This window comes from Acanthopagrus latus, chromosome 17 (assembly GCF_904848185.1).
Source record: "Acanthopagrus latus isolate v.2019 chromosome 17, fAcaLat1.1, whole genome shotgun sequence".
NCBI classification, from domain to species: domain Eukaryota; kingdom Metazoa; phylum Chordata; class Actinopteri; order Spariformes; family Sparidae; genus Acanthopagrus; species Acanthopagrus latus.
In genome coordinates this window covers 13,235,601-13,254,518 of record NC_051055.1, presented here as the reverse complement: position 1 = coordinate 13,254,518, position 18,918 = coordinate 13,235,601, and the positions used below count along the sequence as shown (strand labels likewise).

Here is an 18,918-nt window from a genome sequence, read left to right as displayed (position 1 = left end):
AAAACTGTAGGTGCCTGTATAAATGCCTGAGGGACCTTCACTCTGGTCCCAACCGCTCTCCTCAGAGGACACGAATAGTAAACTGTTCTGTACGTATCAGCTTTATGGGTACAGTTACCTGCTTAGTACAGGTGTATTCATGTTTGTTTATAAGGTGTACAGATCAGTTATTATGTACAGATCTCAGGTAATAAGCCCAGGTGATGTTCCTTCATATATCAGAGAGCTCCACATACCGTCATGCCTTGGCTAAGCCCAGTAAGTTCTACATGTGCAGGTTAAAAGCGAGCCAGCCTCCCTCTCATGTTGGTGAGATTTGTTTTTACTTCAAATGTTTCTGAAATAACTCTCAACAGGAAGACATCCCATTTAACTCCCATTACAGCCACAGCATTACACTGCTATGGACATCATGTTTTGCTTGGTGCACCAAGCTCCATTGTAAGTTTGGCCGTTTTTTTCTCTGCCCTTTTTATAACATGAATAGTGCACAGTTAATGAAATGTAGGTCACGTTCTCAAAACAAGTCAGTAGTTTTGGTAAAATCGGCATGAAATCTGGTTAGCTAAAGTTTGCTGGTCAGTTGAAGTGAGTGGTTATGTTATGCTAGCTAGCTGACTTTAAAATTGTTGGAGATGCGTTGCACAGTTTGGGAAACATATGATCAGCGCCTCAGCTGCCTTTAGTAATGGGTAAAGATTAGGGCTGTTGCGGATGAGGAATTCCCCCTGCGGTGAGTCAGGGCGGCTCAATATCGCGGTATGCGATATTATTGCACCATCTTTTTTTTTTTATGTAGCAAATTCGTTTGTTAATTACTAAATTACTACTGGTAAACTAGAACGATTACTACACCATAATACTCATGTAAACAGTAGGTGTTTTTTTAATGATTTTTTGGGGGTAATTTGCCTCCAGAGGCCTAATGTATGCCTATCTATCCAAATGACACTGTTTGTAGTTTTTCAGAATGTGGAGCCTCTCATTACACGGCACAGCACACAGGCCTACTCCACACTGATTGCACCAGTATTGTGTTTGATGACGACCTTTAGGACGGGTACGATCGGAGCAAACTATACAGTCGGGACGATCGCCAGCATCACGCAGCCAGTGGCGTTCTGTAAGCCTCTGTGGCATTTCTCCCCCCTCTGCTGAACGCCTTCCCTGTGTTTTGTTTTCTCTCTTGGAGAAGCCCTCAAGCAGGGAGGTGATAATGTCCTGGGCAAAGGCCTTCAGTGGCTTGTGTGGACCAGCAGTCATGCTGCAGTAAATGATGTGGGCATTGACCATGCTTATGCTTAGAATGGCATTCACTATTCAGTTATACCATTTCTTTGACGGATGTGGAAAGAGGTAGGTTTTCATCCTCTGATCAGCAGTGTCTACTCCCCCCATGAATGAATTGTACCTAAACCCACTGTCCCTAAGTTAGGACCGGACTCGTTTCCACGGCAACATTTTGCCATGCCTCATGATCACTGGGTCATCTCCTCTGGCCAAGGGCAACTCGGTTTTTCACAGGGCCTTTGGTATTCCTCGCCTTTGGCTACTGACTGTCCCACACACACCAGTTTCATCATTTGCCAACTCATTTGTTACAGCTGGTGACTTCTAGTAGCTATCCATAATACAACTCATGCCCTTTCCCTGTGTACTGAGCCATCAACTGCCGAACTAGAACATGGGTGGCACCTAAATCACCCTGTGTTGTCTGAGTTTTCACACTTTCTTATCCAGAACTGATTTCTGATTACTTCATCATCTTCTTCTTTTTCTTCTCTGTCCTTTTTTTCTGAGACCCTTCAGACAGCTCAGCTTAAGAGCAGCTGACTGGATCAACAGAGGCTGAACACTGTGGAGACATGCAGGCCGTTATTGGACTGTTGCTGATGCTGCTTGGAGTCTCTCATGGTGAGATGCTGAACTTTTTAATCCAACTCATTTTATGTAGCTGTGGAACCAAAAGTGTTCCAATATAAATGTTTCTATTCAACTGGCTGACGTAGATCTTTGCTGCTGACAGAAAACCTGAAAGCTTTTTAAGGTGTAGTCGTTCTACTTCAATCATAATGATAATTATTCAAACTTAATGTAACTTAACTTGACAACATATCTAGTAGTATCTAATAGTGAAATTGTATGACTTACATTTTGCTCGTGTTCATGTACTGTTTGTGTTTGAGTTTGCTTTATTTGGTATTTGAGTTATTGAGTGTCTTAAAGTTGATATTAAGGAGGTGTATATTATTTTGCTTAATTCCTTCTTGGCAGGAGAGACAAGTGGAATCTTGTCTTGCATTATGCCCTGTTACATCTACGCAAGATAATCTTTGAAACTTTGCTCATGTTAGGACATTTATGTTAATTGGAATCAGTGTACTGTCAATAATCAACAATCATACAATTTCAGTGAGTCTACATGCCTCGCGACTGGCTGCCTGCCCGCATCTACTGGCTCTGACTGCCTTCATATCTCCACATCTGTACTGCACTCTGCTGTCCCTGTCCTCTCAAAGGTTGGTCAACACACACAGTGTCAGTTACAAATAGACATTTCCTTATGGACCTGCCAGCTGAAACTTTAAAACGCTGCATGTTCGGACCTCCGCAATTATGACCTCAGTATTTCTAAAATCCTGGTTACGGCCCTGAACACATCATTCATTTATCATTAACTACAGGTCTGCAAAGACTCTAAAATAGGTTAACTGTCCCAGTGAAGGTTAATTTCTATGGAGTAATCTGCAGAACATTTTAGTGACCTCCGTGAACTCAGCTGCATCGTTACGATGTTCTAATAAAGAAGTAGTGCAGTGTGATGCTGTATTTGTTAAGGCATTTTGATCCCACACCTTTGAGTTCAAGTGAAGGCTTTTAATTAGTTGCTGCAGGCACAATGTCAAATCTGAGCAGACATTATACTGTATGGTACAGCAGTGAGAGCGCCTAACATAGCCACAAGCCTCGAAAAAGCTCTGTACTACTTTTTCCCCACACACTCCCCAAGTTGATATACTTTAATCTGTAAAATTGCTTAATACTAACTACTAAATATACACAAATACAATTTTAAGTGATATTTCATATTTAATCTACTATACCTGGTCCCTAGAGAAGCCCTGGTGTGTTCTGAACGGACGTAGGGGATCAGTTTCTATGTGTGGAAATTCAAATCCACATTTTCAGTCATCACTTGTGAAAACATCCAGTTCACATGTGAAGTATTGATAGTTAAATGTGAAGAAGCACATTAGACACAAGATTTTTATAAGGGTTGCATGTAGGAACTCTGCTGATGGTCATATTCCCGCCTGTGCATATTTCGTTTGAGTCAGTATGAGACTGATGGACTGACAACTTTACCCACAAGACTCAAAGTGGAACACACTGCATTGATGAAAGTGCAATTTGTTGTTGCTTGTTGACATCTTTGTCCCATTTTCCTCTTTCCCCCTGGTTGTCATTAATCTGTGAGTGCAGGCTGGATCAAAACACACAGTGCACACACACACACACAGGCACAAACAGGCATTATCTGTGTCACTGGGGAACACACAGCTGACACAGAGGAAGACACTTTAAGCATGTCTTCAGAGACTGAACCACTTGGGACAGACGTCGCATGGAGAGAGTCGCATTGACTTGATGGTGTTACTGAGAGGTAGTCAGGCGTAACAGAGAGAAAACAAATACGACTCACTGACACCTGGGGTCACTGAACAGAAGTTTAACAGGCCCTGAAAAAAAAACTTTCTTCATAGATACATAACTTAAATCAGACTACAACTACAGTTCCCACTTTGCGGTTGCATGCCTCAGTCCAAATCAGTCAAGTTACAGTTTACATCCATGTGAGTCCCATCTGGACTCATATACTATACATATGTATTGAAAACTTTGAAGGAATTTAATGAAAAGCATTAACTGTGATTTATCACAAAGTTGTAGCTGTGACAGTAGATATGGGTGTTGCTGCAAAGAACCTACAAACTCATCATCATCACTTGATCTTGTTTATCTGGTTAAATGTTTGTATGAAAGTTCGACACACTTAGCATCTGTATTCTCTGTAACATATAGTGAAAAGTGTAAAACTGCTGCATCCTCACCCACTGGTGGAGAACCACTGTCATGAAGCCTTACTGCCTTCACCATCTTGAGTTTGTTTCTAAAGACAGAACTGACAATACTTAGGTGAGAGAGTGATGCTTGGGAGCACACGCATGTGTTAGGATCTCACTGATAACACACTGTGGTAACAGGTTGTCAAACACAAGGCAGCCACAAAGCATACCTTTATTTCTATCTTACCCTAAATTGCGCCAACATGTACTAAATAAACATGATGTAGCGTTGAAGATGACTTTAAACTAGCAGTTGCCCCCTTCTGGTCATTCAAAAGAATGCAGGTTTATGGCATCTTTGCATTGGCCTCACTTTTCAGACCCAGAAGCTCAGTCCGCGTTTTTTACAGTCCGGTTTTCGTTTCATTTGGGATAGTGCATTCATGACAATGGGATGGACAGTTGGACAATCCAGCAACATAAAACATTCAATTTGTCTTTACATCAGCTTATAATTCCTTATAATTATGAATTATATGATGATTAATTACATTTTCACATCAGGCAGTTCAGTCTTTGATATGCAAAAATGTGTTTCACTGAAGCTTTATTTGTTATTCAAAAGGTTTCATACCACTTACTCTATACAAACAATACTAAAATGGAGAGAAGTGATGATAAGAAAATATCACGCACGCACACACACACACACACACACACACACACACACACACACACACACACTCAGGATATTTGATCACACATACATCTGCAAAAATACATAAAAAACATCTTCACAATCAGTGAGTCAAACAGCTGCTCATTCTGAGAACACATTCATACTGTACATGTGCCACTCATCGCTCATCTCCCTGCACATCAAACATTAGCCACATGCAGACGTGTTATTGATAAAAAACAAACAAACAAAACAAAACAATAAATTTCAGTTAATATGGGCTTTCTCTCACAAAAACAATTCTATGTTATACCAAGCAATACTTGGCAGTTTTTCCGCTCTTCAGCACCTCTTGAGTAGTTTGAGTGCAGTCAGCGTTTGAAAGTAGCTGCCACGGGGGCCGACTGTATTACGCTCCGCAAGAAGCACCAGCATTTTCTCTCAGGTCCAAAATGTGTATAGTTGCAGGCAAAAAGGCCTCTTGCAAAAAGATGCTGAGTCAACAGGTCTACAGGACCCCAGAGCAGTCATTACTGATGCTTCATTAACTCCAAGAGAGGTACTACTGTGCACTCAAACACTACAATAATAAACATTAAATCTCGTCATATCTACTCCCAAAAGGTGAAAGATTTAGTCAGGAGATTTGTTCTAATCAACCATGACAGGAGAGCTTATTGTGCATGTCCCCTCCGTCTTATTTACCTTAAAATCTATAAAAATTCCCCTGTGGTAATTTTTATGTAAGTAGTGTTAATTCCCCCCTCTATTACAGCCAACACGTGTGTGAACTAGGTTGTTGTCACAGCGAAGTTAAGAAGTGTCGGTTTCATGTCCAGATAAAAATAAATAAATAACTACTGTAATACTCTGTTTTTTTTCTTCTAAAAACAGGCTCTACTCAGAGGATTTAAATATCAAGAACTACAGGGTTGAATTAATGTGTCTAAAATACACATCTTCAGGTAGTCAAAAAGTTGAGATTAAATTCCAAAGCAGGTAATAAAATGCAATGAGATGGTGTCTCTAACCCAATTAAACAAAAACAGTGTAGCTGTATTTTCATTAGGAAACCCATACGATGCATGTAAGGGAACAACCTTATGTATTTCCATGCCATTGTATATATCATTTTTCTTCACCAGGCACTGTTAGCAAGTTTTATTATAACCCATAAATGTAGCTGAAAGCTAACACGTCAGCTAGCAGCACATAGCACCATTAATAACAAAGCCTATGTCACTTCTAAAACTTAGTGCTCCCAAACCTTGCATGAGTGATGACCAAACATGACAGAACATCATTAATAATATTTCAAATGTGAATGAATCCTTTTTGTTTTTACCGTGATTAACTGATCTGTGATCATAAGCACCAGCCCGCAGATTCATCAACTTTGATTGTGCAAAATAAAAAACGCTAGTGAAGTGAGGAAAATTGTGAATTTTGGCGACAGAAAAGAAATACGCTTTCTGCTCATGCATGGTACGAGGTTGCACTGGAAGGTGCCGCAGCATGGCAGATTCAGTCAGTCCCAGTTGTCTTACCTTCATTACTCAATTCAGCAGAGTTCAGAAACTACGAACAACCAGCAGATGTCTCTGTTAAATCAACCTGCTGCTGCTGATCAGTTCCGGTAAATCAACGGATTTCAACTGAGTTCTCTTCTCACAAAAGAACCACAGGGCAAACGCATCCCCCTGCTCCTGCTGAGGAGAAATGCATCCAATTTATAAAATTCCTATTCATGGTCACACTCTTCACAGTTTCATTCCATAAAGAGAAACCTCAGATGTATTTCCTCCCAGTTTCACCACAGCATTTTGTTCAATCACTGTATACCATGATAACAGGTAACCAGCACCGTTAAAATGGTAAATACTAAACACAGTAAAAACTAGTTCACTATCTATCTATTTTTTCTTTTAGAAGTGATTATAATTCCTTACTAGTTCAGCAGAAAAGTAGATTTCTCTGTGAAAGTCAGGCTGCGCTCATCAAATTATTAAGAATGTTGTGCTTTTCCTTTCAGCTCTCAGCGTCAGTGTGTGCTCGTAACTGCACCATTTCATCACTTGTTAGAATAGTGCAAGGCAAAACAACATACACAGGGGTTTGTTGTTTTACTGCTGCATAATGTATTTTTTAACTATTTGTTAGCTTTTCCTTTACTTTTACGGGAGTGTAGTGAAAGCCCATGATTATCCACAGGAGCTATAACAAAGTGTTTACTTGCTCTACAGAACAGCAAAGCCTCCTCACCAGGAGGAGCTGCTGCCCCCCCCTTCAAAGACTTCATTAGTAATGGTCTCACTGGACAGTTTGAGAGCTGTGCGGTCTAATTGGTATTTCAAGTGTCGTTTCGACCAAACCAGCATTAACTAACAGTGGGAGATGCACCGACACACTCCATAGTTTTTCAGTGACAATGTCTGCTCGCTCATACACATATACAGTAAAAAAAAACAGGCCTCCCCCTCATCTTGGTATGCTCTTTTGTTGTGGCCACACAAGGGCAGCCTTTGTATGCCATCAAACTGTGACCGAGTATGAAAGTATGCGCATATTTGTTTCCAAGTGTCTTGCTTGTTTGTGCATGATGCATGTGTGTGTTTGTGTGTGTATGTGTTTGTGTGTGTCCTGGTATTTGCGCCCCGTTTATGAGCTGCTCTCCCACTGTGCTGGCTCCGATCCCACCGATCTGCACAGAAGGAGGACAGGACAGAAAGTGAGCCTCCTCTCTCTCTTCACACTGTTGCGTTGTTGTTGGAGCAGGCAGACTGGGGTTGAGATGGAGGGGGGAACAGTGGAGGAGAGAGGAGGCAGGTGGAGGGAGGCCAACATGGTGGTGGTGGTGGTGGAACCAGGGACTCAGCTAACGTCTTTGCAGTCCGCCTGATGAGCTTATGTTTGATGTATTGTCTTAATCTTACAATATGGCAGAAAAGCTCCCCAGCGCCAGAGGTTGAAGGCCTGCATCAAACTCTTTGCTCTGTCTTGTCCCAGAAAATAAATAACACAGTATTTTCCCATTGCAAGTTGTCTGCTCAGATGTCTCTGAGAGGACGCCTTGGACAGAGAGCCTGGTAAAAGAAAGCGAGGAGGGGGTTTTCAGTCTACTTTGTCATTGTTGTTGGAGTGAACAGGCTGGCACTGGGCGGAGGAAAAACTTTTAGTGGCGGTGGAGGGTTCCCTGGGTTTGTGTTCCTGATGCAGGGCGATCGCAGCCAGAATGCTAATGATGTGCACGTGGAAGTACATGGACCTGGGAAAGAAAGGAGGAAAAACAGAGTGTGACTTTGTCATTAGTCATTCCTACTGATTCCTACTGATTTGCTGATGGGTAGGAAAGTTTGACTGAGTTTTAGAGCAGAACACAAAATGAGTTAAAATCTAACTTGCAGAATAATTTTTGAATGAAGTATAAAAGAAAAGGAGGCCCAAATCTTTCCATGTTAATAAATGTCATCAGCCAGTAGAAAGGGCATTACTGGTATAGTGGCTCTTAATATATCATGCGTAATGTTCAGTCTAAAACTTCAGCGATTCAACAGTAAGCTCATCGGCGGCTATTTTGATCATCTATTACACGTTTGAGTCATTTTTAATGCAATACATTTTGGTTTCAGCTTCTGAAATGGCATTTGATATTTGTATTTTCTGGTTTTCTTGATCTTAAATGATAGTAAAATGATAGTTTTAGACTGTTGGTTTAGTGAAACAAGACATCTGAAGACATCAGCTTGAGCACTGGAATTTTAAGTTGGGCATACTCACTTTTCTTTCTGACACTTTACAGGTAGCTGGCTTTTAACACACTTCCTCTCTGCTTTTTAGTCATCAAGATATGAACACTGCAACAGTGGAATTTCTAAGACACAGTTTGCTGGGTGGATCCTCAGACATACTTCCTTAAACTCTAGACTACAAGCAAATATGTGGCAATGTTCCAATGTTACAAGTCCACAAACCTGGACAACAATACAAACTTTATAAACTTGCTTGCAAAGACAATGTGTGACACTGCTTGAAGAAAATATGAATAAAATATCATGCATGCACTGATAAGGAGAGGCATCGCCAGTAACTGGAGCACAGACACTTGTACACCCTCAGTCTCAGGTGGCATACAGATGGAAAGTTGATGTTTTTTACGCACAGTGACACAGATGTTGGCAAGCATGAAGAGAACAAGAGGACAAATGATGTGCAATACATACCAGTAATAAACCAAAGTGGACTCTACATCGAGAAGCAGAAAAGGCATGACAGTGTAGCAGATGGCCAACTGGGTGGCTGCCCAGGTTAAGATGTCATAACCCAGCTTCAAGCCTCTATAGCCCAGGAAGTAGTGGCGAACAGACTTCCGTATCTGGTGAGGAGAGACAGACAAACGGAGGCATCAGTGATGACCAGTGAAATAATTGGTGTATGCAAGCTATGGTGCTTATGTACATCCAGCTAATCCCATTAAGTTATATGACAAGAATTATTTACCTTCCTCTGAAAAATATCACAAACTGAATGTTGAATCAAATTTACAAAATAATAATAATAAAAAAAATACTGACTGTACCGTTTGTAGACTGTTCTATTTTCCTTGCAGTTGTACACTGAAGGATTAATCTGAACTGAGTACTCACAGCTCGTGCTGCCATGGTGATGGGGATGGCAGTGATGAAGGTGAAATAGTACCCCGGATAAACACCGTGCCACAGGGCAGACAGGATGAAGGTCAACGCCAACCTGTGCTTGGGTGCTCGGTCATAACACACCCTAGAAGACATCAGAGGAATCAGATGCTTTATAAATAATGCTTGTGAAAGCTGAGAAACTGAACAGGGTTGTCGTCTGCGTTAGCAGCACATACGTTTTGAGCCAAATTCCTGTTCGAATATTCCAGTTGTCTATGAATGTCTTGAAGCTGGTTGCAGTCTGAAAAAGATTAGCAAAGAAAAATAATCGCAGACCTGCAAGTCACTTCCAGAAAAGAGATTATGAATGAAATTTAATATAGACAGATAGACCATGTTCTGCTGTTCATGTGAAACACTGAAGGTACCTCAATCCCCAAGATGTTGAGGTTGCAGATGAGGTCCCAGGATGGCTTTCCATTTTCATCCATGCCCAAGAAACCATAACCTGCGGCGTTGTTGACAGCATCAGCTGACCGGACGGAGGGAAAAAAAAACAAAAAAAACACAATGTATATGAGGATAACAATGGAACTCGTGTTCCCAGCACACTACCAGCTGACAACTGGTTGACCATAACTGACACGCAAATCCCACACACAATACTCACCCAGTGTCCAGGCAAAGTAGAATTTAGGTCTTGCGGCTTGAATGGAGAAGAAAGCGTAGGTGAGCCTGGTGAGGAAGGGGGCGTTGCTGACGAAGTGGGGGTTCACGTTGTATGTTGTCGGCAAGGACCGAGTCACGGTGAGGAAGAAGAACATACAGCCGCAGCAGACCAGCAGTTTCCGACAGACAGCGTGCTGCAGGGAAGAGAGAGAACTGCTGAGCACTGATGGCACAAGTATTGGGAAAGAACAACTAGGCTGTCCAATCCACTAATGGTGAAATTGTGCATGGTATTAATAAGGACACACTGAAAACAAATATAAGTTCTTCAAATGTAAGTTCTTTGCTAATTTACTTTGGTTGCGGTTTCAGTTGACTGGAACGGATTAGATTGTGTATAACTCTGAAAGACTGATCTGATCTTAACTGTCGGGGAGGCGACTACTGTAATTGAGGTCCAGCCATAAAGGACACATAGAGGCTGGTCACATTCAGTATAACCATGTTAACTTGGGTGATCTGATCTAAAGCAGACAGCTTTATGGCTGTCAGTTCACACCTGGCATTAACTCGGGTCTCGAGTGGCCACTCATATTCTCACTTCCCAGCTCTATATACACATTAACATGTACATCAGTGGAACAAACAGATATGATGTTTTTTACACAAAGAAAGACATATCTTCATGTACAACATTTGCTGAATTGACAAGAAGGCCCAATTGTTAAGAATGTGTTGTAGACAGCATTGTAGTATACATTTAAGAACATTTCTCCCTACTCCACTAATTTGACTAATGACTAATTTTCACTACTGCATCTTTTACTGCTTTGACTTTGTTTCAGGTTTCAGAGGGTTAGGGTATGTTAGAGAATATAACATGAGGGTGATGACATTTTCAAATAATACAGGGGAACAAAGCCGAGACAGCATGCTGTGTCTCCCTCCAGATACAACTGGTAATGTCTCCTTGACAACAAAAATGAAGCTAAGAGAAGACTGCAAGAAAAGTAGTCAGTGGAACCAGTGGAAAACTGGTTCTTTAAGTTCCATCAGGTACAAGGGATCAGCAACCAAACATACATGACATGAACATACCAGAGGTGATGGTTCTGGTGTCTTATCGTAGCCATTCTGCCCATTACAAGTCCCAGAATGCTGCCTGAGCCTCTTGCCGATGTGTCTGCCCTCTATGAAGTCTATGTAGTCCTTATAGTTACTGCACGGTCCCACCAACACACTCAGGAAGTTGAGATTGTAACTCAGGTACTCGATGAATGAGGGCCTCACACTGCATAAAGAACAAACAGAGACACCCTGTTTATTTCCAGTGAAGTAATAGAGATCATTTAAGGTGACATGACCCCGAATGACAAAAGAGATAGACAGGACAAATATTTACGCAAATTAGCTTTAACTTAGCCTCTGGCTCTCCAGTTCCAGCAGTTACTTAGCATTTCAAGGAACCAGGGCTGAGTATCTCAAACTGCTTATAAATGGTAACCAGCTTCAAATACTGAATAAATCATAAAGAAATTTGTTCTTCAATAAGCAAAGTACTGACCTACCAAACTTCAGTCTTAGCTGGTTACACATGCATCAAAGCTTCTATGTAATGTTTACTGTGCAACCAGCCTTTATGAGTAAAATCAATTATCAGTGAGACCTACAGGCAACAGAGGAATCTAAAAGAGAGCTAACAAACACAATCACCAAATTTGGAGCTGACAGATGCCACAGTCTTATGATGTTTTTTTTGGTACATTTTTAAATCTAAATCTGGTACACATCTATATCAGTTAAAACAGCATGCACGGCACACTGACAAATTTATTTATTTATTTATTTTTCAATTCACATGCATAAAGATGTAATGTTTTCCATGCAAAATGATGCCTCCGCTCTCAGTTCACAGCATGCTTTTTTACAGGAATAAGCTATTCACCATGATTGCATGTCCGTGTCATTGTCCTTCGTAGCTAAAGGAAAGGAAACAGTTATTTAACCTTTGAATAAAGCGTTAATTCAGGTGCAGCCTTCTGCGCATACATAATTTGACCAGCCCAGGTATGAATTAATCCTACATTGTAAATTATGTGCACCTCAAGCATTAGGTTTAAAAGAAAATCAATTAAATTGATAACTAGGAACAAGAAGAGAAAACACATCAGAACTCACACTTTATTATCATTCACAGAGCAGTGCTCTGACTCGCCAACAAAATGTCAGTGATGTTCCACACGGCAACAGATAACTGCCACTGTATAAAAATGTTTCAACTTATTAGTGTGATTTACACACAGCTGAAACTTACTTTACTGCCAGAAGCTTCTGCTCCGGGGTCAGTTGTTCAGCTTTCTTACACATACCTGAAAAATAAGAGATGAAGTAATCACTGACTCCTTTGGAAATGTTCATTTTTGCCACCTTTCACCACATAATAAAAGGAATGATGGCAGAATTTATTAAGCTGCCTCAGTTTCAGAGTCCTAGTACTGTGCATGCTTTCACAAAAGAAGTGTCTTAAATGTTAAGTAATGTGAGACCAAGTCATCTCCACTATTAAAGGATATATCTGAGCACATTTAAGTGTGAGCATGTGTGTGTGTTTGCTTTACCGTCATGGAGCTGGAAAGCCAGTGTGGTGATCTTCTGGGTTACTATCATCAGAGGCCTGGGTGGAAATTAAAGAAAAAAATATGATTTTATGGAGAAAAGCTAGTGACGATCTTGACAAAGTTTTAAGTACAGGAATCAGGTTTTTAAGAGTTTAAAACACAGAAGCAGATTCCACTGACAGCTCAGCAAACAGCACGTTTGTCTGATCAGCAGTAGGTTGCTCTCTTCAGTCATTTTTTTCATGACTAACTCGAAACAAAGCACCTCCAAAGCAAACGCCTACTATGCAGCAGAATTTTGCCACACACCCCCCCCTCGTGAATGACTTCATTCTTTTCCAGTAGTGACAAGTCAGGCCACTTATTAATCCACCGCTTTTCACTTAAATCCCTGAATTTTCCCTCAATCATTGTTCTCTCAGAGACCAATAGAGGCTCATCTTCATCTTGTAAAGATCAGGGATCAGAACACCTTCATCTATTAAAACTGATTACAGAAATCCATAACTCATTAAGTAGTGCAGCTTTGTTCACATTTATATGTAATGCAATAAACAGTCAAATATAATTAATTACTAGTTTGCTCCTGACACTGTCATCCAGGTAAACATACAATATGTGTACATGACTTATATTTGTGTTTACTTCACAACCTGTGAAATTGTGATGAGCACTTTCACATTATTTAAACTGATAGTGAGTGATTAATCGATTAACCTGTTGATAACTTTCATGATTAATCATAACTGAAATAATCTTTAGTTGCAGCCCTGACACTGAGGCAGGATCCTGTACAGTAAGTCTGAACAGACTAGTTTCACACCGCCTCTCCTGGTTTCATTCACAGATAGAGACCTCTCTGTCCCAAGAATGTGAGTGTGTGTGCACAAAGACACACATAAACTACATCTCTCTCTCACACACACACACACACACAAACACACACTGGTTCCTGTGTGTGAGTGGGCTGCATTGTGTGCACTGCATGGAAAACCGAGGCGTAGAGGGTGGCTGGCCGAGCGGCTGGCAGTGCCAGCTCAATGAGAGTTGGCAGTTGGCTTTAGAGCAACATTTTCGGGGGTGTGCAGTGCAGAGCTCCACCATTGCAGCCTGCAGACTCTGTTTTTCCATGCAGACTCTAAAGCTGGCGGCGTGCACAATATTTTGACCCAGTTCACTTTCAGTTCTGCTGCCTATCTGCCAGATTCAGAAAAGATCAGCACGCGGCAATGCTCTAAAGCGCACAGACTTGCGAGACAGTTTTGGCGTCTTCCAACAGTGAAAGCAACACAACATATCAAGGTGACGACGGGGGAGAACACAACAGTAGGAAACAGCTAGCTATCAACTTAAACGAATGAATAGAACGATAAGATAAGCCAACACTAAGTACCCACACTGCTTCATCAAAGCTGTTTAGGGAGTTCCACATATGAGCACCATCTGTGGGATTCACAACCATGAATCTGTCGAAAGGCGAAAGCTTAGAGAAGCTGGGTCTCTAATTCAATAAAACGACCCTACCGATGGCTGACTCACAGGCCTGGCTGCTCATCACCAAAGTCACGCGGAGCACAAGTGGGGCTGCCAACAAATTCATCCACAGCAGTGCTGGGGAGAGAAGTTGCTGAATACAGGAGCCACCGAAGTCTCCTGTCAACTTTTTACACAACAAATACTTTTGCCCAGTTTATCTGCTATGAATGGTGGCACCACAGGCTTTATCCTGACAGAACACATTTATCTACAGCTCCATGTTAGTTAACTATTTGTCTGTTTTTTTTTTTAAATCCTGGAGGCCCTGCTATCTCCACAAGATAACCAGTATGTTAACACAATCACTGCCCTCTTGCATGCCATCAGTTCGACAGTTGCTGTGGAATTAGGTTGTGGCTGATGCCTGTGGGCAGAGTTTTGATTTCAATTTCAAATTGATTTTCAATGATTCATGTTTCTGTATGAACAATGCTAATCATCAAGTTTTGTTTCAAGCACCTCTGAGAGTTGAAAAGGGAGCATGCAATGTTGTAAAGAAAGAAACCCTTGATACAAAGAGAAACATACCAAACGGTAACCTGTCTGCTCCTTGTTTCTCACACAACAAAGTCACAGTTGCCCAGAAGCAGAGAGCACCTCTAACTCCACCTGGCTGCGCAGTGTCAACTATAAACAATCCACACTGCTGCTTTTTAATCAGTGCTTTTGTATTTACACAAGGCCGTGGCACCTGTGGTGATTGTGTGAGCAGGTACAACACAGTTTGCAGACGTTAACTGATAACATTAGGGTTGCTCTAAAAACCAAAATGACTAATATGCTGTCACCACAAAGGTGTGGCAATGGGAGGAAAAGAGGTGAGACAGCACAGTGATTAAGTTTTTCCTCACCCAGAGAAGTCTGTGGACAGGATCCCATAGTTAAAGATGAAGACTCTGCTTACTTGGCATACTGTCAGGTATCCCATCGCCATCACCATGGAATACCTGTATGTGGATGAATGAACCAAAGTGACTTAGACAGGAGATAATGAAGATATTCTGGTGATAAATATAATGCCTGTACATATTACCAAGTATGGCTCACACCTATTTGACACTTGCTTGTCGGGTTTAAATGTCAAGAAATGCATTTTAGTATATGCTAATTTGACCAATACAGGGATTTATTAGTGCCTTTCTTACGTGTATGCATGCAGAGCAGTTCAGCCTATTTCATGGATGTCAGGGTATATGATTGAGTAGGAGGAATCTGATGCAGAGATGCAAACGATAAGTTGATTCACTTCTAAAGAATAGTAAGTGGCAACTATTTTGATGATTGATTGATTGATTGTTTAAGTCATTGTTCAGGCAAAAATGTCAAGCTAGCTTCTTAGCTTCTTAGTCATTGGGGTTTAGGCTGTTGGACGAACAAAAGTAGATATATGAAGACGTTAATTTAAGCTCTGGCAAAGTGTGATGATTACAAGGATTGTGGTGAAGATTAACTGGCAGATTAACTGATAATGAAAATGGTCTTCAAATTAATTATTATACATATAGTGGGTTAAAGTGCCAATTAACACGAGGATCACAAGAGATTCCTACAACCACAAATATTGACATTGTAACATTGTGTGCACTAGAGCGTCCTGAGTTAGTCTCGATTCATTCACAGCTTTCCCTTTCACCATGTGCCACAAGTGTAATGTGGCGTCTACTGGACCTGGGACACAGTTTACTTTCTTTTTTCTTTTTTATTGTGCTTTGCCTCCACTGTCTGCACAGATCCAACAGACTGGTCGGGCTGGCGTGTCAGGCTGCTTTTCACCTGACGTGTTTTGATTTCTTTCAACAACAGTATTTTAATTCAGGCTACATTTTAACAGAAAGATCATGGGGCGGGGTGTGTGTTGGCTTGTGTGGGAGGGAGAAGGATAGGTTCAGAAGGCATGAGCAACAAGAAATGTTTGTATTACAGATTTTTAGATGTCTAACCCCGCCATACAACAACAAGTTATCTCTAGTAATGTGCCTGGGCTACCAAAAGGATGCCTCTGACGTAAAGAGTTTCTGGGCTGACCTTGTCTGACGGGTTTTGTCAGAAGATAACAGAAGCGGGATTGCAGCAGAAGGATGGAAATTACATGTTGCTGAGTCGCAGTTTTGTCATCTGGTGCTGGCATGATGACAGACAGCCAAATCACGTCGCAACCTTTTTTTTTCAGCTTTTACAAAATACAACTGTGTTCTGTTACGACCAAACCGAGCAGACTGACAGACGCAGAGTGATGCATGTAAATAGTTGTCAGGTAATTTTGCGGCTTTGATTTATTGCACACAGCATCACATTATGTGCTTAATTACAACTTTGTTTTCTTTAAATGCAACAAAAACACATTTCCTGTAACAGCTCAGAAACCATCTCATATTCTAACATTTGTCCGCATAACTTAGCTTTATTCCAGACCTATATGTTGATTTTCTTGTCCAGTATAAAAACCGACACTTACCTGTGTACACTGTTGATGTCAGCCTGGACAACAATCAAGTAGCTTGCGACCACCACTGTCAGGATGTGAGCTGCGTACCTGCAGAGAAGGACACTCACTATCAGAAGATGTACACCTTTACAATTACACTTCTTTATATATAACTGTAGCGGGCTGCACGTCTGTACTATGACACGGTGTGTGTGTCAGCCTGGTGATGGTTCCTGTTATTCACTGATCAGATGCCATCACAAACATAATCTGTTCTGTGCACTCTCCCTGTATACAGCCTAATTGTCCTATAATTATAAGCCTGTAGCGTTGCCAGCGTTCAGCACTCGACCCCGCACACTGTCTACAAGACAGCAGATTGATAGTAGCACGAGATAGTCGACTAGAACATATTCTATCTCAAAACATGTTGGCGATCAAGGCGCGTTACTGTGTCAGTGAAGGGGACACAAAGAAGTGCAGCGTCATACGAGAGAAAACTGAATGGACCACTGTGTGTGCGCTGTCTCGGACAGTATCATACAGTACCATCCAAAGCAGAAGATGAGAAAGGCAACGCCAAGGAGAGTGGCCACAGCGTGCCTGACCAGGGGGTTGGCATGGCTGGGGCTGAGGTAGAGGCGAAACCAGAAAGCAGCAGCCAGGGCAAACAGCTGGCACGCCAAAAAATTCACCTGTATGGGAAAGATATCATGTATTATATTAATATTCAGCAAAATATCTGCCTTTCTTTCACCTTAAAAAACAACTTATAATACTCATCCCCTGATCATATTGTGACAGCATGTTGTGAGGTAATGATTGTTTTTCTTTTTTGGGCACAAGTTGGCTAATTTTTGTAAAGGTTTTTAGGCAAAAACCTCTTTCTGCCCATTACAATTAGCCAGTGAGCTGCAGTGAGGGCGTCGTCAATCAATGCGCGGTTCTCTGACTTGTGACACAAAGTTAATTGACAGATACATTCATAACATTCATAGAGAGCAGTATTCACAGGGAGGGGCTGTCGAATAAGTCGAACTCACGTGCAGACATTCTTACCTGATCAAGAGGAAAGCCCAAGTATCCACTGACAGGCAGCAGCCACTTGGATCCAGTGGTGTTGAACGCGGAGTCTGCGCGCTCGCCCATCCTGCGTAGTTTGGAGGGTGGCGGAGCCTCAGTTATTTCCCAGTTGTATTTTCGCTTCTATTTTAGCTTATCACTCGCTATTTTCTGTCACTGACATGCATTGTATGTCGAAGAGGCCCCGTGACGAGTCAAACCAGTCCACAGTGGGACAGCCCAAGCATTAAAACTCCCAACTCCCTCCTCCTCCTCCTCCTCCTCTCTCCTTTTCGGCCTCAGTGACAGTCAAGTCTGACAGAGACAGACGGAGAAGACGTTGCTTTTCCGGTCACTTCTTCCAAAATAAAAGTCGTCTTTTTGTTTGTTTGTCTTTCTTACACGGATTAGTAAAAAAAATCAGAAAGCAAATTACAAAATATACATAGGAGTAACCCGACACACAACCTTGTTTCCTACAGCAGACCAACCTCTTTCACAGTGATGTGCTTTTTCTACGATAATCCCGAAGATTTTAATTCTTTGGCACCCTCCATTTCAAATGTGCGTCTTGTTTATTATTACTTATTTTGGGCACAAAAGTGAAACGTGAGGAAACATTCATTTGAAACAGACGCTTGGTGGCGCAATGTTGTACATTTAACTCGGACATCGTGTTACGCAAAGGCGTATGAAAGCCGTTTCGCCTTACTTCCGGTTGTATTCAGGCTCTCTTCCAAGCCTGAATCATGATGAAATCATAAAGTGGCGCTGCCTTTACTTAAAATTAGTGTTTGACTGGGGACACTTGATGGAGAAAAAGCGGTTTGTGAATAAGACATACCACTTAAATGAACTATATAACATATAAAAATTGATTTGCTCCTGCAGATTCTGTCCTCAGGGGATCAGAAGTACAGATAAATATAAATATGCACCATGACAGTGTATGCCTGCTGGGGAGAGGTATTCACCTGTAATTGCCACATAACTATATCAAATTCAATTTATTAAAACACTGGTTCTCAAAGTGGGGTGTGTTGACCCCCTTGGTTTCTTGAGAGGGTTGCAGGGGGTCCAAAGCTAAAGGGGGAATAATTCATTGAACTATAATTCTATCCATGAGCAACACAATAACAGGAAGTATGACTATTTTGGTCATGGATTTCATACACATTTTGCCTCATCATAACATGTCTTAAAATAACAAAAGGCAATGCACTATTTA

General features: G+C 41.4%; 2 protein-coding genes across 3 annotated transcripts in view; one reads left to right on the top strand and one right to left on the bottom strand.

Moving 5' to 3' along the window:
- Window positions 1–292: 292 nt before the first annotated feature.
- The window catches only part of LOC119005886 (transcription factor E2F3-like), a 31,505-nt gene continuing 12,879 nt past the window's right edge, over window positions 293–18,918 (top strand). The window contains exons 1-3 of the mRNA XM_037073963.1: window positions 293–309; window positions 1,810–1,914; window positions 2,414–2,519. The gene's annotated coding sequence lies outside the window, so the exon portion shown is untranslated. The remainder of the gene's footprint in view (window positions 310–1,809; window positions 1,915–2,413; window positions 2,520–18,918) is intronic.
- Window positions 4,560–17,982, bottom strand: mboat1 (membrane bound O-acyltransferase domain containing 1). 2 transcript variants are annotated; one of them, XM_037073957.1, is made up of 13 exons: window positions 17,688–17,982; window positions 17,178–17,323; window positions 16,659–16,736; window positions 15,055–15,150; window positions 12,668–12,723; window positions 12,364–12,418; window positions 11,148–11,340; window positions 10,051–10,243; window positions 9,809–9,912; window positions 9,617–9,681; window positions 9,390–9,522; window positions 8,967–9,118; window positions 4,560–8,011 (listed from the first exon to the last, which is right to left on the bottom strand). In XM_037073957.1, exons 1-13 carry the CDS (start codon window positions 17,775–17,777, stop codon window positions 7,858–7,860), a joined length of 1,515 nt encoding a protein of 504 aa, XP_036929852.1. In that variant the 5' UTR covers window positions 17,778–17,982; the 3' UTR covers window positions 4,560–7,857. The 2 variants fall into 2 exon arrangements, with proteins under 2 accessions (XP_036929852.1, XP_036929851.1); XM_037073956.1 differs by lacking the exon at window positions 4,560–8,011 and having other exon boundaries at window positions 8,584–9,118.